Genomic DNA, 20,167 nt, shown 5'->3' on the forward strand with positions numbered 1-20,167 from the left:
GACTTGTTAATTTTAGCCATTCTGACTGGTGTGAGGTGATATCTCATTGTGGACAAACCACAAAAAGTTTTACAAAAATGACTTCTGGTTATCTGTAGCCAAAATATATGCACAGTTTTATAATGTGCACACACTGAGGGGACATGCCCTAACACACAGATTGTCTGATTTTCAAATTTTTGACCAACCAATCAAGCTATCAAAGAATCTGAGTCCCACAATGGAAAACCCAACAGGCTTATTATTGCGGAGATGAACATTTAAATGCATTTATATGTATTCTGTTATTGTCTTAATATTTGTTTTGAAACTCTGCACTCCCTACTGGGCTATCCTAAATTAATTGCTTTAAGAAATTGTACATAAAATGGGACACCTGGGTGGCTCAGTTGGTTAAGCGGCTGCCTTCGGCTCAGGTCATGATCCCAGCGTCCTGGGATCGAGTCCCACATCGGGCTCCTTGCTTGGCAGGGAGCCTGCTTCTCCCTCTACCTCTACCTGCCACTCTGTCTGCCTGTGCTCGCTCTTGCTTCTCTCTCTATGTCAAATAAATAAATAAAATCTTAAAAAAAAAAAAAAGAAATTGTACATAAAATTGTCATTCCTTCTCTGAAGATCAGGCACTATTCCAGAGAGTTAATGCCATGATTGCACTTGAGCTCTGTCCCCAAAGCTGTCCCTTTGGCCATGTGTTCTGAATTCATCTAATTTGAACACTGCTGCAAACTGTAAACCAGCAACTATCCCACAAATGTGTTTCTCATTTGATGGGTGCTCAAAGAATTTCTGTTGAATGAATGGCAAATTAATCGAGTTTACTAGTTGAAAGACACAGTGCACGTTCAACGTAAATTATACTCACTACTGGTAAAGCAGTTTAAAATTATACCATTCTGAGAATGGCGTAACATGAATCTCTCTCTCATTCATTATTGTACAAGTAAAATTTAAAAATATGTTTAATCAAAAGAGTATTCCTGGAGCAATTTGTTTGCTACTTGAAGTTCTACAAAATACATAGTGACCCAGAGCTGGTCTATGTAACATTGTCAGAGTCTTTGTGTATGACTTTTACTTCTCATTGTCCTCGCCTTCTGTGAGGAATGACTGACCACCTTTCCCTGTGATATCTAAGCTTTTAGGAGTGTTGTTTTATCTATTTTTTATGACCAACCTTACACTTGTTAAGTGTAATTTTTGCTTTTTGTAACATAAAAAAAATCTGTGATATGGTGCCCTATGAATTAACAAGAATGGCTGGACAAAAGACAAGAAATCTTTTAAAAACAAATGTTCACATTAAATACCTTGGATAGGTAGGCCTTCTGGGGATTTTTCTTTAATGCAACAAAAGTGCACCATTTCTGTTTTCAGAAATAGTTTCTTTCAGATACTGAGCTTGTCTAAAGTCATATTACACAAGTAAGGGCTTAGTTTGTACATTAGTCTTTACATCTTAGAGGCTTACTAAATCCTCTTTTGATCAATCTGATATCAAACAGATCCATATTGATTTCTTCTACACTTGTTTATGGTATTTATTTTGATACATCTAAGATTAAAAGCCAAATTAACATGTGTAATCAATTTTCTTAGTGTTAAAGAAGAGTCCTCCAGTACCCTTAGACACATTCACCCAGGAATAAAAAACTTAAGCAAAGATGTTGTAATAAATGGATCGATTTATTCAATCACTGGGCATAAAAACATTAGCCCTGGGAAAGCGCTTTCCTCTAAGAGCTTTAGCTACTGAGTTTCACTTCTCTTGTACCAAATGATTTGCATTTTTAGAGAAATTTCATGTCTGCAGTGAGCTCCAGTGAAAACATGAATAAATTGCTTTCTTTCCCTCTTTTTCTGACTTTATGAAGCTGAATCCATTAGGGGTCAAGTCAAAGTATAATGAAAAAAAGGCAACAACTCATGTGATGGAAATCCTGGATTAGGTTTCTCCCTAGTCCAAGCTCAGCTGTCCTGGCCTAAGTGTTGGATTAGTGGTCTGCAGGGAGATCCCTGGAGCATGTGGCAGTTTTTTTAACTGCAGCATTAGAAACAGTCTCTAGACGTCAAGAAAATGAAGAGACAAACAATAATTAAGAAATAAGTTGGTTTTCCATAGCAGTTCTCCACAAAGTGGAGTAAAACCAACTTTTGCAGGCCTGACACAAAACAGGTGCATCAGAGGTTTTTTGTTATAAGCTACTTCTGAATTCACTGGAGTGAGAGTGCGTGCACAAGTTTTAAGCATGCACTTGGGATCTAAACTGACCTGAGTGGGAATCTCCACTCACTTAGTTATACATTTTACGATATTGAGCAACCTTCAATCTTTGGTTTCCTTATCTGTGCACCAGAGATGATAAGACCTGGAACATAGGGTGGTCTGGAGGTTGTAAAAAGACCTTATCCCATTACCTAGTACAAAATACATTCTGAATCCAAGGAAACAAATCTATTTTTACTTATGATCTAGATGTCGTACTGAACCAGACAAACAGCTACCACTACTTATCCTGAGCCTGGGATTCTGCATTTCTCATACACTCCCAGTGATGCTGATGCTGCTGATTTGGGGAACACACTGAGAGACCACAAACATATAAATGACCTGGAAAATGATATTCATTTTAATTTTTTCTTTGCCATTATTTTAAATCCATTCACTTTTATAAAAATTAGAAAGGAATTCTACCTCATTTGAAATCATAAGGATTTGATTTATGGTTTTGATAGAGGAATTGGTTTTGTTTTTTAAGAAAGATTTATTTCTAAGAACTACCTTGCTGCTGATAAGGTACATATTTACTCATATAACTATATTTGGACTGGATATTAGATACCTGCATTATGTTTGACAATCTCAGCATACATTTTAAAATTCAATTTGTGAAAAATATTAATTTTTTCATCTCTAGATTAGTCATTAAAGATGTCATCCCCTATATAATCCTCTGTTCTGAAGTAGTCTGTCCATTAGAAGAACATGGAGTTTGTATATTTTCCAAACTCTCTTATCTTCACAAAAGTACCAGAAAAAAAATCCAAATCCATCTATCAGCATTTAGATTCCTACTATATATATTATACTTCATCTGATTTGGTAAAAAAAAAAAAAAAAAAAATTAAACTTCAAAAGTGCCAGTCAGAAGTCACAACACTGAAAAATACAATAACTGAACTGAAAAATACACTGGAAGGGTTCAGCAGTGGACTAGTGAAGTAGAAGACCTAGTAACCTAGAATACAGGGCTGTGGAACTTACCCAATAGAGCAGCAAAAAGAAAAAAAAACAATCTTGAAAAAGTAAAGATAACTTAAGAAACCTATGGGACAACATCAACAACAACCAACAGCATTTGGATTATAGGGGGCCCAGAAAGAGAAGACAAAGAGAAAGAGGCAGAAAACTTGAAGAAATAATTGCTGAAGTCTTCCCCAAGCTGGGGAAAGAACCAGACACTTGGGTCCAGAAAGCCCAGAGAGAACAATACCAAGACAATTATAATTAAAATGTCAAAAGTTAAAGATGAGAGAATCATAAAAGCAGCAAGAGAAAAACAACTTAGTACACACAAGGGAATCTCCATAAGACTCAGTCAAGCTGATTTTTCAGCAGTAACTCTGCAGGCCAAGATGGAATGGCATGATGTATTCAAAATGTTGAAAGGAAAGAACTTTCAACCAACAATACTCTACCCAGCTAATCTGTCATTCAGAATTGAAGGAGAACCAAAATGTTTTCCAGGTAGACAAAAACTAAAGGAGTTATCACCACTAAACAGGCCTTACAAGAAATGTCAAAGGGGTTTTTTAAGTTGAAAAGAAAACAGAAAAGAAAAGACACTAATGCATAATAAGAAAGCATATTATCTTTTCACTGGAAAAGATAAATGTATAGTAAGAATACTGGATTAAACACTTATAAAGCTAGTATGAAGGTTAAGAACAAATTAGTAATATTAACTATAATTATAATAATTAAAGGATATATGAAATAAAAGATGTAAAATATGAAGTCAAAAACATAAAATAGGGGAGGATAAAAATATACAGTTGTTAGAATACATTCAAATATAAGTTGCACTAACTTAAAATAGACTTCTCTAGAAAGAGAGACTGTTATATATGAACCTCATAGTAACCACAAAGCAAAAACAATAGAAACACAAAAGATTAATTAGAAAGGAATCTGAACAATCCGAATGAAAGAAGTTCCTCAAATCACAAGGAAAGAAAAAGAGAAGAAAGGAACTACAAAAGAGAGGAACTACAAAAACATCCAGAAAACAAAATGGCAATCAGTTCATACCTATCAATAATTACTTAAAATATAAATGGATTACACTATCTAATCAAAAGATACAGAATAGCTAAATGGATTGAAAAACAAGACTATTTGCTGCCTATAAGACACTCACTTCACATGTAAAGACATAGAGAGAGTGAAGGATGGAAAAAGAGTTTCTATGCAAATGGAAACGAAGCAAGCTGGAGTATCTATACTTATATCAGACAGAATAAACTTTAAAACAAAAAACTAATAAAAGACAAAGAAGGGGATTACATAATGATAAAGGGATTAATCCAACAAGAGGGTATAACATTTAAAAATATTTACACCAACACAAAATCACCTAAAGATATAAAGCAAATATTAAGAGACCTAAGGAGTGGGACGCCTGGGTGGCTCAGTTTGTTAAGCAGCTGCCTTCGGCTCAGGTCATGATCCCAGCGTCCTGGGATCGAGTCCCACATCGGGCTCCTTGCTCATCAGGGAGCCTGCTTCTCCCTCTGCCTCTGCCTGTCATTCTGTCTGCCTGTGCTTGCTCTCTCTCCCTCTCTCTCTCTCTGACAAATAAATAAATAAAATCTTAAAAAAAAAAAAGAGAGACCTAAGGAGTGCTCGCTTCGGCAGCACATATATTAAGAGACCTAAGGAAAGAAACTGAAGACAATACAATAATAGTAGGGAACTTTAATACCCCACTTACATCAGTGGATAGATCAACAAGACAGAAAATCAATAACAAAACATAAGCCTTAAGTGACACATTAGCCCAAACCGACTTAATAGATATATGCAGAACATCTATCCAAAAGCAGCAAGGTATACATTATTCACAGGCATACATGGAACATTCTTCAGGACAGAACACATGCTGGGCCACAAAACAACACGTCTCAATAAATTTAAGAAAATTGAAATCATATCAAGTATCTTTCTGACTATAGTGGTATGAAACTAGAAATCATTTACAAAAGAAAACTGGAAAAATCACAAATATGTGGACATTAAATAACATTACTACTGAACAACCAGTGGGTCAACAAAGAAACCAAAAGGGAAATCAAAAAGATCCTTGAGACAAAGGAAAAGGAAATATAGCAATCCAAAATCTGAGATTTGGCAAAAGAAGTTCTAACAGGGAAATTTCATATCAATACAAGCCTACCTAAAACAAAACAAAACAAAACAAAACAAAAACACAAAGAAACAGAAATGTCTGGGAAAATATTACACCTTGCACTTGAAGGAACTAAAACAAAGAAACAAACAAAAAACAAAAAAACAAAAAAAAAATTAAAAACCAGAAAAAAAACCAAAGTTAGTAGAAGGTAGGAAATAAGATCAGAACAGAAATAAATGAAATAGAAACTTTAAAAATGCATAAAAGGTCAAGAAACTAAAAGGTGCTTCTTTGAAAAGATAAACAAAATTGACAAAACTTTAGCTTGATTTACCAAGGGGAAAAAAAGGCTCAAATAAATAAATTCAGAAATAAAAGAGGAAAAGTTATAACTGATACCACAGAAATACAAAAGATCATAAGGGACAACTATGAATAATTTTACGACAACAAACTGGACAGCACAGAAGAAATGGATAAATTGCTAAAACATACAACCTGTCAATTTTGAATCAAGAAGAAAAAGAAAATCTGAATTAACCAATTACTAGTAAAGAGATTGAATCAGTAATCAAAGCCTAACAAACAAAAGTCCAAGAACACACAGCTTCACTAATGAATTCTACCAGACATTTGAAGATAAAATACCTATCCTTCTCAAGCTCTTCCAAAAACTTAAAAGAGGAGGGAACACTTCCAAACTCATTTTATGAAGCCAGCATTACCCTGATACCAAAACCAGACAAGGACACCACAAGGAAAATTGTAAGCCAATATCTCTGATGAACATAGATGCAAAAATCCTCAACAAAATACTAGCAAACCAAATTTAACAATATATTAAAAGGATTATACACCATGAACATTTGGGATTTATTCTTGGAGTACAAGGCTGGTTCAACATCTGCTTATCAATCACTGTAATATAACACATTAAGTTATATGATCATCTCAAGAGATGCAGAAAAAAAATTTGTGCCAAATTCAACATCCATTTATGATAAAAACTCAACAAAATGGGGATAAAGGGAACATACCTCAACATAATAAAGCCTATATATGACAAACCCACAGTAAGCTGAAATGGTGAAAAGCTGAAAGCTTTTCCTCTCTCAGGAACAAAGCAAAGATACCCACTCTCTCCACTCTTATTCAACATAGTACTAGAAGTCTCAAACACACCAAGTAGGAAAGAAAAAGAATTAAAGGGCATCCAAATAGTAAAGAAGAAGTAAAATTGTCACTATTTTCAGACGACATGATTCTGTATATTAGAAAACTCTGAAGACTCTGCCAAAAAACTATCAGAACTATAAATGAATTCAGTAAAGTTGCAGGATACAAAATCAACATATAGAATTTAGTTATATTTCTATAACCTAATGAACTATCAGAAAAATAAATTTTAAAAAACAATCCCACTTACAATGACATCAAAAAGAATAAAATGCCTAGGAATAAATTTAACCAAGAAGGTGAAAACCGTATACTTAACACTATAAAACCCTGAGAAAAGAAATTGAAGAAAACATAAATAAATGGAAAGATATTCTGTGCTCATGGATTGAAAGAATAAATGTTCCTAAAACGTCCATACTACCCAAAAATTCTACAAATTCAATATAATCTCTATGGCATTTTTTTGCAGAACTATAAAAAATAATTACAAAATTTGTATGGAACCACAGAAGACCCCAAATAGGCAAAGAAAGAACAAAGCCAAGCATCTGGATGGCTCAGTCGGTTAAGCATCTGCCTTCAGCTCAGGTCATGATCCCAGAGTCCTGGGATCAAGCCCCACATCGGGGCTTCCTATTCATCAAGGAATCTGCTTCTCCTTCTCCCTCTGCCCCTCCCCCACCCCTGCTTGTGCTCTCTTGCTGGGTCTCTCTCTCAAATAAATAAATAAAATCTTAAAAAAAAAAAAAGCTGGAGGTATCAGGCTTCTTGATTTCAAACTATACAACAAAACTGTAACAATCAAAACAGTGTGGTATTGGTATTAAAAACAGACACATAAATTAATGAAATAGATGGAGAACCCCAAAATAAACCTATGTATATATAGTCAATTAATTCATGACAAAGGAGACAAGGATATACAATAGGGAAAGAACTGTCTCCTCAATAAACACTGTTGGGAAAACTGGACAACCACATGCCAAAGAATGAAACTGGACCACTTTTTTACACCATAAAAAAATTAACTCAAAATGGATTAAAGTCTTGAATGTAAGACCAGAAATGATAAAACCCCCAGAAGAAAACATAGATGGTAAGTTCCTTGACATTGGTTTTAGCAGTATTTTTTTGGATCTGAGTCCAAAAGCAATGCCACCAAAGCAAAATAAATGATTGGGACTACATCAAACCATAGCTAAGGAAACCAGAAACAAAATACAAAGGCAACCTTCTTAATTGGAGAAGATATTTGCAAATCATATATCCAATAAGAGACTAATATTCAATATATATTACAACTCACACAACTCAATAACAACAAAAATCGGGTTAAAAAATGGGCAGAGATTCTGAATTGACATTTTTCCAAAGAAGACATACAGGTGGCCCATGGCACATAAAGAGATGCTCGATGTCAATAATCATTAAGGAATTTCAAATCAAAACCACAATAAGGTATCATCTCACACTTATCAGAATGGCTATTATCAAAAAGACAAGAAATAACTTGTGTTGGAGAGGTTGGAGAGAAAAGGGAACCGTTATGCACTGTTGGTGGGAATGTAAATAGATACAAACACTATGGAAAACAATATGGAGGTTCCTCCAAAAATTAAAAATAGAATTGCTATATGATCCAGTTCTGGATTTTTATCTGAAGAAAATGAAAGCACTGAATTGAAGAGATACCTGAACCCCTGTGTTCATTGCAACACTGCTTATAATAGCCAACATGTGAAAGTGTCCATCAATGGATGAACGGATAAGATGTGGTATATATACACAGTGGGATACTACTCAGTCATTACAAAGAGGCAATCTTGCCATATGCAACATCATGGATAGACTTTGAGGGTATTATGCTAGGTGAAATAAGTTAAAGAAAGATAAATATTGTATGATTTCACTTATATGTGGAATCCAAAAACAAAACAAAATTCATAGATACGAAGGACAGATTGGTGGTTATCAGAGGGAGAGAGGGGTTAGAGTGTGCAAAAAGGGGCAAGGGGATCAGTTATATGGTGAAAATGGTAACTAGACGTATTGTGGTGATCTTGTGTAATGTATGCAAATATCAAATTGTTATGGTGTACACCTGTAGCTAATATAATAATTTTACCTCAATAGTATTAAGAAGAAGTTAAACTGTGTCAGTGGTAACACTGAAAATTCAAACCTATTGAACTGAGCATTCTGAGAAAATTAATTTGTGATTAAAATGTACCAAAGAACTGCTAGCTTATTGGACAAGAATATAGGCCTATAAATCACAGGGCCTAGATTCTAGTCTTGGATTTGCCACAACTAATTGTGACTATATAGGGCCTTGGAGCCAACAGTTGCTTGTTTGTTTATTGGCTACTGAGCATCCATCTCCCCATTCTTCGGTAACAGTGCCACAGTTTTATCCAGTAGAATAACTCCTTCTCCATGTATACATTTTAGTTATCAAAATCCCCTAACTAAGGGGGTAGGGGATGGGCACATAATCTCAATAAGGCAAATTGAATCTTTTTTCACAGGACTTTGAAACCTGATCAAAATGATGTAAAAGTGGGATGAGACTGGAAGTTCTAGTCAGAGTAAGTGGCAAAAAAAGATACCTAAATTGGAAATGAAAAAGCAAAACTATCCCTACTTGCAGATGTCATGATTCTAAGTATAGAAAATCCAAAGAATTTTTTAACAAACAAAAAAATTAATAGAACTAATAGACAAGCATAGCAAAGTTGCAGGTTTTCATGATTGACACATAAATACAGCTTTGTTTCTAGAAACCAGCAATGAAAAATCTGAAAGGAAATTAAGAAAAAATTCCATTTACAATAGCATCCAAAAGAATAAAATATCTGGGAACAAATTTAACAAGGAAGTGAAACACTTAAACACTGAAAACTATAAAACATTGATGAAACAAATTTAAAAAGACATAAATAAATGGAAACACAGGCTACGTTCATAGATTGGAAGACTTGATATTAACAAGGCATTACTACCCAGAGTGATCTACAAATTCTGTGCAATCCCTATCAAAATTCCAACAGGCTTTTTGCAGGAATGGAAAAAGCAATCTTCAAGTTCGTATTAAATTGAAAGGTACCCTGAATAGCCAAAATAATCTTTTAAAAGAAGAACAAAGTTGGAGGATTTACACTTCCTTATTTCAAAATTGACTTTGAAGCTACAATAATCATATCAGAATGGTACAGGCATAAAGGTCAGACACATAAACTAATGGGATAGAACTGACAAATCAGAAATAAACCTTCATATGTATATGGTAAATTGACTTGGGACAAGAGTCCAAAGACTATTCAGTGGGGAAAGAATAGTCTTTTCAACATATGGGGCTGGGAAAATTAGATATCCACATGCAAAAGAAAAGAATGAAATTGGACCCCTACCTTTGTATATACCTTTTCTATATACAAAAATTAATACAAACTAGATCAAAGATCTAAATATAGGAGCTAAAACTATAAATCACTTGGAAGAAAACATAATGGACAGCCTTCACAACATTGGATTTGGCAATAATCTCTTGGATTTGACACCCAAGAGTATAGACAAAAAAAGAAATAAATTGAAATCCATCAAAATTTTAAACTTTTGTACATCAAATGACACTATCAAAAAAGTGAAAAATACAGAGAAACTATCTGCAAATCTTATATCTGATAAGGGTTGAATATCTAGGATATATAAAGAACAAATCAACAAAAACAAACAAACCAGTTAAAAATTGGGCAAAGGATTTCAATAGACATTACACCAAATAAGATATGCAAATGGCCAATCAGCTCATGAAAAGATGTTCCACATCACTAGTTATTAGAGAAATGCAAATCAAAACCAAAATGAATCATCACTTCACACTCATTAGGATGACTATTATCAAAATAATAGAAAATAAAAAATGTTGGCCAGGACCTGGAGAAATTAGAATTCTTGTGCATTGCTTGTGGAAATGTAAAAATTAAATGATGCAGATGCAGTTTGGTAGTTCCTCAAAAAGTTAAACATATAATTACCATATGATCCAGCAATTCCACTTCTAGGTATGTAGCCAAATAAATTAAAAGCCAGGACTTAAACACATTCTTGTATGCCAGTGTTCATAGCATTATTGACAATAGTAAAAGCTGTAAGCAACCCAATGCTCATCAAAGGAACAAACAAAATATAGTATATACATATAATGAAATATTATTCAGCCTTAAAAAAAGAATAAGATTCTGATAGAAGTTACAACATAAATGAATCCTGAAAACATTATACTAAGTAAAATAAGCCAGGCAAAAAAAAGGACAAATAATGTTTGATTCCACTTATATGAGGTACTGAGACTAGGCAAATTTATAGACAGAAAGTAGAACAGAGGTTACCAAGAGCTGCAGGGTGGGAAGGATGGGGAATTGTTTAATAGATACTGAGTTTCTGTTCAGGATGTTGAAATATTCTTGAAATGGATAATAGTAATGTTTTCACAACACTGTGAATGTATTTAATGCCACTGAATTACACACTTAAAAATGGTTAAAATGAAAAAAATTTATTTTGTATATATTAGAACAATTTTAAAAATCCACAACCAGAAGAAAAATAGTAATGACCAACTCACATCTTTAATTTTTCAGACCTTCAGGTGACAGTACACCACTTAACACATAGTATAAGAACCATATAGTAACATACTTCTGTTTCTCCCCCCACCCAGCCTTTGCTCTATTGTTGTCATACATTATACTTTTACATACATTATACTTTTACATATATTATATTTTATATATATTATAAGTCACATATTATTATTTTTTCAGTCACATATCATTTGAAAGAATCTAATAATTTTAAAAAGCTTTTATATTTACCCATTTCCTTGCTTTTTCTAACTCTTCATACCTTAGTATAGATCCAAATTTCCATCTGTTGTCATTTCCCTTCTGCCTGAAGACTTTATCATTTTCTGTAGTGCAATCTGCTATTGAAGAGTTGCTTCAGCTTGTCTGTCTTTGAAGTCTTCATTTTGTCTTCATTGCTGAAACATATTTTTATTGGGCATAGAATTCTGGACTTGATGGGTTATTTTTCTTTCAGTACTCTTATGATTTTTGAGCTTAGAATTTGTTTAACTTCCTAGATCTATGGCTTTGTGGTGTTCACCAAGTTTAGAAAAATTTTCAGTTGTAATATTTTTCTACCCATCTTCTTCCAGACTCCAGTAACCTTTGTAATAACAGACTGCCTGAAGCAGTCCTACAACTCAATGATATTCTACTTATCTTTTTAACTCTTTGCCTTTCTTTGTTTTATTTTGGGTAGTTTCTGCTACTCTGTCTTCAGTTTCACTAATTGATTTTTTTTGAAGATTTTATTTATTTATTTGAGAGAGAGAGAGAGCACAAGCAGGAGGAGGGACAGAGTGACAAGCAGATCTACCTCCAGCTGAGCAGAAAGCCCAACATGGGGCTTGATTCCAGGACCCTGAGATCATGACCTGAGCTGGAGTCAAATGCTTAACTAACTGAAATACCCAGGCACCTCTGGGCATATTCTCTTAAGGGTCAAAAACTGAGATGTGTTCTTTCCTACACACCCCCAAGATCCATCCTCCCACTTTGTCTGTTCTGTGTCCCAGAAAACTGATCTCGGACTGCATGTCACAGGTTCATTTGCCTTCTGGCTTCCTGGTTTGGATTTACCCAAAGGGCATCACCAGCAGGAGATCAGAGGTTAGGAAGGTGGAGAGGTCAAGGAAGGATTCCTCTGTCCCTGACTTCAGTTCAGTCCTTATAGCTGTGACACTCTACAGCTGCTGCTTGTCACTTCTATAGGAAGACCCTGTTTCTGAATCTCCATTTCTCACTCAGGGTGCAATACCAACATCCTCTTCCCCTTTACCTTTCAGCTCCCAGGAAGATAACAGCATGGCATCCCTCTGTTGTGAGGCAGTGGGTGCCTCGGCATCCCTTGTCAGTTCCTTAGCCTTGCCCTCAGCTCAAGTAGTCCCTTCATTAAAGTTTCTTCAAAATCCCAAGTTGAACGTGCCATCTGTTTCCTCCTGACTGATACGCTCTCCTTCTCTATTGTATCAACTGGGGTGGCTAAAGGTAAGCAAGTACAAGAAATATTAGGAAACTTCCACTCACTGAAAAGTTCAGTTGATTAGAGAACAATGCTAATGAGGCTGAAATTAGTGTCTGGCTGTGCTCCAGGACCACAGGCTGTATCCCTGACCAGCCATTTTACACACCATCAGTTACAAGGAAGACCATGCCAAAAAGGAGACATGACTCTGTGCCAGTCCCTCACCATTTCTGGGAACATATTTCAAAAACTAGCTGTTCATTGAGATAGCTTCAAAATCCTCTTTGTTCCCCAAAGACAGCTTTTGTAATGTGATTCTAATGAAAATTTTATATGGAGCATTTTATAAAGATTTTATTTATTTATTTGACAGACAGATCACAAGTAGGTGGAGAGGCAGGCAGAGAGAGAGGAGGAAGCAGGCTCACCACTGAGCAGAGAGCCCGATGCGGGGCTCGATCCCAGAACCCTGGGATCATGACCTGAGCCGAAGGCAGAGGCTTTAACCCACTGAGCCCCCCAGGCGCCCCTATATGGAGCATTTTAAATCATAAAGCCATACCTGTCAATATCTTTGTCAAGGAAACACTTTCATTTGCTTACTTAATCTGTAAATAATTCACAATAACATAGGTTAAAAGTCAAGCTTATTGAAATATGTCTTATATTGGTAATGGGATTCAGGGTTTATAAGAATATATATTTAGCTCATTTCTTTAAAATTTTTCAACTGTTACTAAATAAGTGAAACTACATAACTGTTGTTTAAAGAAAGAACAGTTAAAATATTATTTGAGGGGCACTTCAGTAGGTTAAACATCTGCCTTGGGCTCAGGTCATGATCCCAAGGTCCTGGGATGGAGCCCCATGTCAGGCTCCTTTCTCAGCGGGGAGCCTGCTTCTCCCTCTCCCTCTGCCTGCTGTTCCCTCCCTGCTGTGCTCTCTCTCTCTGTCAAATAAATAAATAAAATCTAGTAAAATCTAATATAGTAAAATATATATATATATTATTTGAAGTAATTTTCTTTCTTTCTTTCTTTCTTTCTTTCTTTCTTTCTTTCTTTTTTTTTTTTTTTTTGAGAGAGGGGGAGAGAGAGAGAGAATGTGCTTATGCAAGCCAGGAGGGAATGGGAGAGGAAGAGAGAATCTTAAGCAAGTTCCACGCCCATCATGGAACCCAATGTGGGGCTCCATCTCAAGACCTAAGATCATGACCTGAGCCAAAATCAAGAGTCAGATGCTTAACTGAAGTGATTTTATGACTATCAAGTGTAAATGACAAACTTCCCATTTCTCGACATATTTCCTCCAAACAAAACACTTTTCTCCTCAGTAGAGTTGCCTTATAAAACCATGTTGTAATTAGGCCATTGTAAATGTACTATTGTATTAATATTGCTATACTGAGCTTACTTCTATGGTGTTAATTTTATATGTTTTGAATACATGAAGGGAGGAAGGAAGGGAGACACTGATTTTTTCAGAAATCAGTTTCTGATACTCTCTACTATCAGCAAGAAAGAACTATTTCCACTAAAGTTAAACCTATGGCTTTAGGTATAATGTGCCGAAATACTAAAGCAAAATATAATTTTATCCTTAATAATGGTATAATGCTAAGATCACCCATAAGATATGATCATTTTTATGCATAGTATTTATTCTTAATCACTTTCATAAAACACAATCTGAGTTTTATTTTTTAACAAAACCTTTTGAGTCATTTTGATAAGGTCAACAGAAAGCACAATCTTTTAACATTAGGTGATCAACTTTTTGACAATCGCAGGACCAGCATAGCTAATGGAATAATAGCCTACAGGGTCCAGCTAAATATGATATACGAACGTAATCAACCTCTGTGATGACTATTCAGAAGTAATCCCTTTAGCTTTGAACTGCAACATATATTTCAACAAAGCAAAAACCATAGGAAGAAATTCTCTGCAGACCACACTGACACAATACAGCCTTCATATCCTGCTCTATGTGCTTGCTGCTTATAGTGAGTTTTAAATTTAAGGTAATGACTACTGTATATTCATGTGAGCATACAACAATACTTTTGATTTGTTGTGGAAAGGTTGAATCCATTACCAGGGGTCTAGTCTATAAACTCTGATACAACCTTTATGTATGAGTTATTATTTACCCTTTTCTAGAATAAGGCCACTAAAAATGTTTTGCATGCCAAAATTATAAAAACTCATTTACCTCCTCATTCTCAAAAGTGCTAGTCAGTGTGTCTCCTCCATTTTAATTCACATTCCTCTACCAATACATTTTTAAAATCACATTTGTATATAGTACTGTATTATATGAAAATTACACTCCATTGTTTTCAAGGGAAGTGATGGGATTGTAGATTGATTGCAATTCAGCATTTGCTGACTTACTCTGTGGTTCTTTGGTACAGTGTAGGCTAAGTGGGGGTATAAATAAGATTCTTTTGTTGTCCACCTAAGGGAATCTAGCATTGGAGAGTCTACTATTAGCAACAGAAAAGTGCCTCTTTCTACTGAAATGGTAGACAGTATAAGCAAATATCGTACTCTCAAATTTGTATTGATTCTGGTCTCCTTGTCGGAGTGGTAATGGTCCCAATTTTCCAGCTTCCTTGAAGTCCTACAGATCAAACATCACAAATCACATTCTAAGTCAAACCTACAGTACAAAACCTAGGTTAGGAATCAAAATGAGTGCTTTTGCAATAGTGTAACCAAGAACAAATAGTCCCGTGGTGCTCTTCTTGTTGCAAATGAATAGACGTATCAGAACACCTGAATGGTGAGTTCAGGTGTTCCCCGGTATAAATGAATCATTGCTAAGGCTTCCCAGCACAGAGAGAGTGTGACTGTCTTTTATTTAAACAAGCAACTGTGGCCTAAGTTTGGTAAAAGAATAGCTACAGATACAGCTATTCTTCCCAGAGAACCGACTTGGGAAATTGTCCCAATAAAAAGCACCTTTCCTCAACATCTGGGGAATGAATGCAAAACAATTATTTGAGACAAACCAGGTGTAATTTTAAACTTGGAAAATCCAGAAAAGACTTTCCCAGCTTAAGAGATATTGTTACATCTTGCCAAACCAAAGGGAATGCTGAGTTTAAGACAGTCCACAGTACAAAATTGGTATTAGGGTGTTAGGATGTTCTATATATTGTCATACAATGACAAATATCAAACTGAGAAAACCCAAGGTAGTTCCTTACCTAAAAGAATGATGTTACTTAAGGTAAAGGCTAAGCTCCGGTTTCAAAGAGTCCCCAAGGTACAGTAGCTTAAGAATACACAAATTTGTTTCTTCCTTAAGTGAGCAGTCTGTGTACACAAGGTAGCTCCACAGGCGTTTAGGGGACCATGATCTTGTGCTCTGTTGCTCCACCATCCCCTGGAGCCGGGTTTCTCAAAATTGCACTATTGAAATTTTGAACTGGATGATTTTTTTGTCGGTGAGAGGGCTGGGGTACAGCTGTCATGGTCACTGCAGGATATTTAGCAGCACCCTTGGTCTCTACCCCATGGATGCCAGTAGCATTTCCACCTACGAGTCGTAACGAGTAAGTTCTCCAGATATTTCCAAAAGCCACCGTGGGACAAAACCACTCCATAGGGTGTTGTCATTATCTACACATTAGAAACTGAATCATCGGGGTAATGGCTCTATTGTCCAAGATTGAGGAAAAGGGAAAATTTAAGAAGGAATAAATGCCCAATGTCTAACACTCAGACCCAGAAGCAGTGTGTGTTACTTTGTTTACATTCACTGGTGAGAATTTAGTCATGTGAGTTCAACTAAATATTTATTTGCTGATAAGGGAGATCTAATGGTGGGGGAGAGGAGGGACTCTGGTAAGTGGGAGGCAGAAAGAATTACTGGAGCCATGTCTTGTGTGGGCAAGAAATGGTGAAGTCTGGGGTTAGTCTTAGATAACTATGATACCTATGGGGAGCATAGGTAAGACAGAGCATAGAGAACAAAAACAAGTAGGAAAGTAACTGTTAATACAGAGCTTGTGGAAGTTTTTTTCCTGTTGTCTTTTATTTCCTCCATGAAACCAGGAAATACATCATCAGCTGAAAACAATGATCCATGGGCAGGGTTAGAGGTTTGGGAAAATAAAAAGAGCTAAATAACCATCTATGGGAGGAGAAGAATGAATAGACCAGGAATGTTTAATAGGATGGCTAGCTAATGTTTATGGCTATGAATTTAAAGTGAGGCTTGGTTATTCATTTTTCCTGTCACACTGAGGTATATAGTACAGGATAGGAATAAGGAGACAGTTGGATTTATCTAGGATTATAGTTTTGTCAAGTGAATATGATGAAGTGGGAAAAGGGTCATGAGGTCAGGCTATATGCAAGGGAGAGAAGGGCCATAGAATTTAAGTTAAGTAAGGGAGAGGGGGATCAAAATGGGGAGGAACAATGAAAATGTAGCTGGACTGGCAGTCCCAGGGAAGGAGATGAATTACTGGTGTTAAGGAACTAGAAGGAGTGATCTAGAAAGATAAAGCTAGAAGTCAAGTCTTTGAAAGTTGGCAACTGAATTTGAGGGGGGCTTGAAGTTATTGCTAATGACGGGGTCTAAGTTTATCCACAGGAATCAATGGCTACAGTAGGGTGTGGGACCAGATCTAGAAGAACAGCACTTGGGGCGCCTGGGTGGCTCAGTGGGTTAAGCCGCTGCCTTCGGCTCAGGTCATGATCTCGGGTCCCTGGGATCGAGTCCCGCGTCGGGCTCTCTGCTCAGCAGGGAGCCTGCTTCCCTCTCTGTCTCTCTCTCTGCCTGCCTCTCCATCTACTTGTGATCTCTCTCTGTCAAGTAAATAAATAAAAATCTTTAGAAGAACAGCACTCAAGGAATTGAGATCCAGGGTGAAGAATCTTCTGCATGGACATTTAAATTACAAAATGAAGAAAGTGGTAGTAAGGTACAATGAGCCAATGATAAAAATCAACTGAGAAGGAGCCTTGTTGTAGGTAAATCACGATAGTTGACTGTATAAACTGATGACTGAGTTTTAGGAAGGGAAGGAAAGAAAGTGAATGTCCTGGAGGGAAGCAGTAGGGTGTAAGCAGGACACCTATCCATCTCCAGGGCCAATGGTAGCAAGACTGACAAAAAGAAAAGCAAAATAGGCTGCTGGGTTGGAGGTGTCCTCTGAGGACAGCCACATTTCTGTTAGAGCAAGAAAGTAATGGGAATTTTGGAAAATGGAATAAGAATACAGAGGAAATGTTTCAGGAGTTATGGTAGGAGATGGGGACAAAATACAGAGCTTCGCAGAAAATAAAATATAGGAAATGAAGGGGAATCTGGAGACTAAGGCCTGTGATAAGCAAGAATAAAGAGAATATTATTAGATTAATCCCAGTGGATTCAACTCGAAAGTTAAAAGGACAGATACGAAACTTAAGTACAAAATTAACGTGCTTATTTATACGTATAAACTTCCCATATCTGATTTAATTATTTGGATATTTTATATTGCTCTCTAAATTCATTTTCCTTCCAAGTATTGTTTTAACAAATCATTTTATCCCTCAAAAGGTAGCTATTGTTGTTACCATTTTATATGTATCACAAGAATTCTGTGGGTTAGGAATTCAAGCATGGTTTGAATGCTAGACACCAGTTGAGGTCACCCAATGGTGGTGGTCAGCTGACAGGTGGGCTAGTTTGAGGTTCCAAGACAACTTCCCTCACAGACAGGAGCCTTGGAGGGATGGCTGGAACTCTGGACTCAGCTAGAACTGTCAACTGGAGCATCTTCTATGGGACCTCTCCAGAATGGCAGGGTGGTAGGGTTTATTATATGGTGACTTGCTCCCTCCAAAGCAAGTACCCCAAGAGAACCAGAAGGAAGCTGCACAATCACTTCTCAGCCTTTTGGCTAAGATCAAGTGTAGAAGGAAGCTGCACAGCTTTTTCTGACCTCGCCTCAAAAATCATGTAACCACTCTCACCGCATTCTAATGATTACAAAAGAGTCTTAAGCCTAGCACAGGTTCAACAGAAGGTGAATTAGATTCCACCTCTGGGTGGGGGAGTGACAATTTCATACTGTTGAGGAACATGTAAAGCAGGAAATATCGTGGCCATCTTTGACCAATATACTCAGCCTTGGTGACACAAACGATACATACAGTTCTATCATACAGATGATAAGGGTGGATACCTCTGAAAACAGATTCCCAGTAAATTGTAAACTGTAAATTGTATTGGTGACAAACAATTAAATTTATACATCTTTTTCCCTGTAGGAGAACCTAGAAAATCCACAGTGGAAAGTTTAAGTCAAGACCCAGAGAATTTGGAAGAAGAAAATAGTAGGTATGGTAAATCAAGTAAAAAGTTTCTGTTGCATACAAATTAGGCAAGAGGCTACATATAAACTGTTTCTCCAAACATAAGAAGAATAACTTCATCTAGTACTTGATAATACTGAAACACTATCTTAAAAAAAATCACAGATTTACTTTTAAATATCATATAATATTAAGTGTTTTTTATCTTTTAAGCTATGTCTGAAAATTACAAAATAACTAAATGTCTTTCAAGTGAATGTTTTTTACTTTCTGCCTCAATGTAAAATTAAATTTTGTAATTTATTTGTTTCAGATTTCCAGATAATCAAAAAAATGAGACTTAAACCAGCTTTGGACTCATCAACAAAGCAAGAAGAAATTTATCATGTCACCTTCATCTTCGATAACTGTTATAGGAGTATGTTACAAGTAAAGATAGAATTATAATAAATCTATGACTATGTTTAGATTGGATTTTGTATTGCAGTGTACTACCACAAATTTAATCTAAGTCATTTAAATTCATGAAAATAATAATACATCTCAAATGCTTAGAAATATCAACAATTATTCTTAGAACAAATTGTAAAATTTCCCTTTTATCCACTATTCCACAAGAAGAGTGTTATTATAGAATCAAAATTAGGTTATATCTAATGAGAAAATCATTTTAAACTTAAGGAAATCTATGCTGAATAAATACGGGAAAAATATTTATTAAAATTTCAGGAAGCTTTTTCAACATAGATGAAAGGATTATAAGCAGTAAAGACTCTCATATTGTACCATACAAATTAGTTTCCTTTACAGAGGTAAAGCAAACTTTACCTCTGGAAAGGAGACTTCTGTTTCCTCTACTCACACCACTTCTGACACCAAACACACGATATTTTACACACCAAGCAATTCTCCAATTCTCAATAATAGACTGGGTGTCTTACAATTTAACTCAACTCTGACACTAACTGCCAGGAATTAGCACAGATCCCAGATTAAGGGATCATTTCACAAGACTGGTTCCCACCACAAATGCCAACAAATCCCAGAGTGTCACCTACACTCTGACTGACTTGGTTACATACTGGGGATTCCCACAACCCCACTTCCTTAACATCAAAAATTTGCTATATCAGCTCCTGGAACTCAGGGTAAGATATTTACATTGCCAGT

At 35.9% G+C, this 20,167-nt stretch overlaps 1 protein-coding gene across 1 annotated transcript in view; it reads left to right on the forward strand.

The window, feature by feature from the left end:
- LOC111156551 (tetratricopeptide repeat domain 29) overlaps positions 1–19,341 on the forward strand; it is a 230,319-nt gene extending 210,978 nt beyond the window's left edge. Inside the window, exons 10-11 of the mRNA XM_022517530.1 lie at positions 18,953–19,022; positions 19,311–19,341. Coding sequence (XP_022373238.1) covers positions 18,953–19,022; positions 19,311–19,341 — 101 coding nt within the window. The remainder of the gene's footprint in view (positions 1–18,952; positions 19,023–19,310) is intronic.
- Positions 19,342–20,167: the final 826 nt, after the last annotated feature.

The sequence above is a fragment of the Enhydra lutris genome, unplaced genomic scaffold, assembly GCF_002288905.1.
Source record: "Enhydra lutris kenyoni isolate GAN:26980312 unplaced genomic scaffold, ASM228890v2 scaffoldscaffold3, whole genome shotgun sequence".
Classification (NCBI taxonomy): Eukaryota; Metazoa; Chordata; class Mammalia; order Carnivora; family Mustelidae; genus Enhydra; species Enhydra lutris.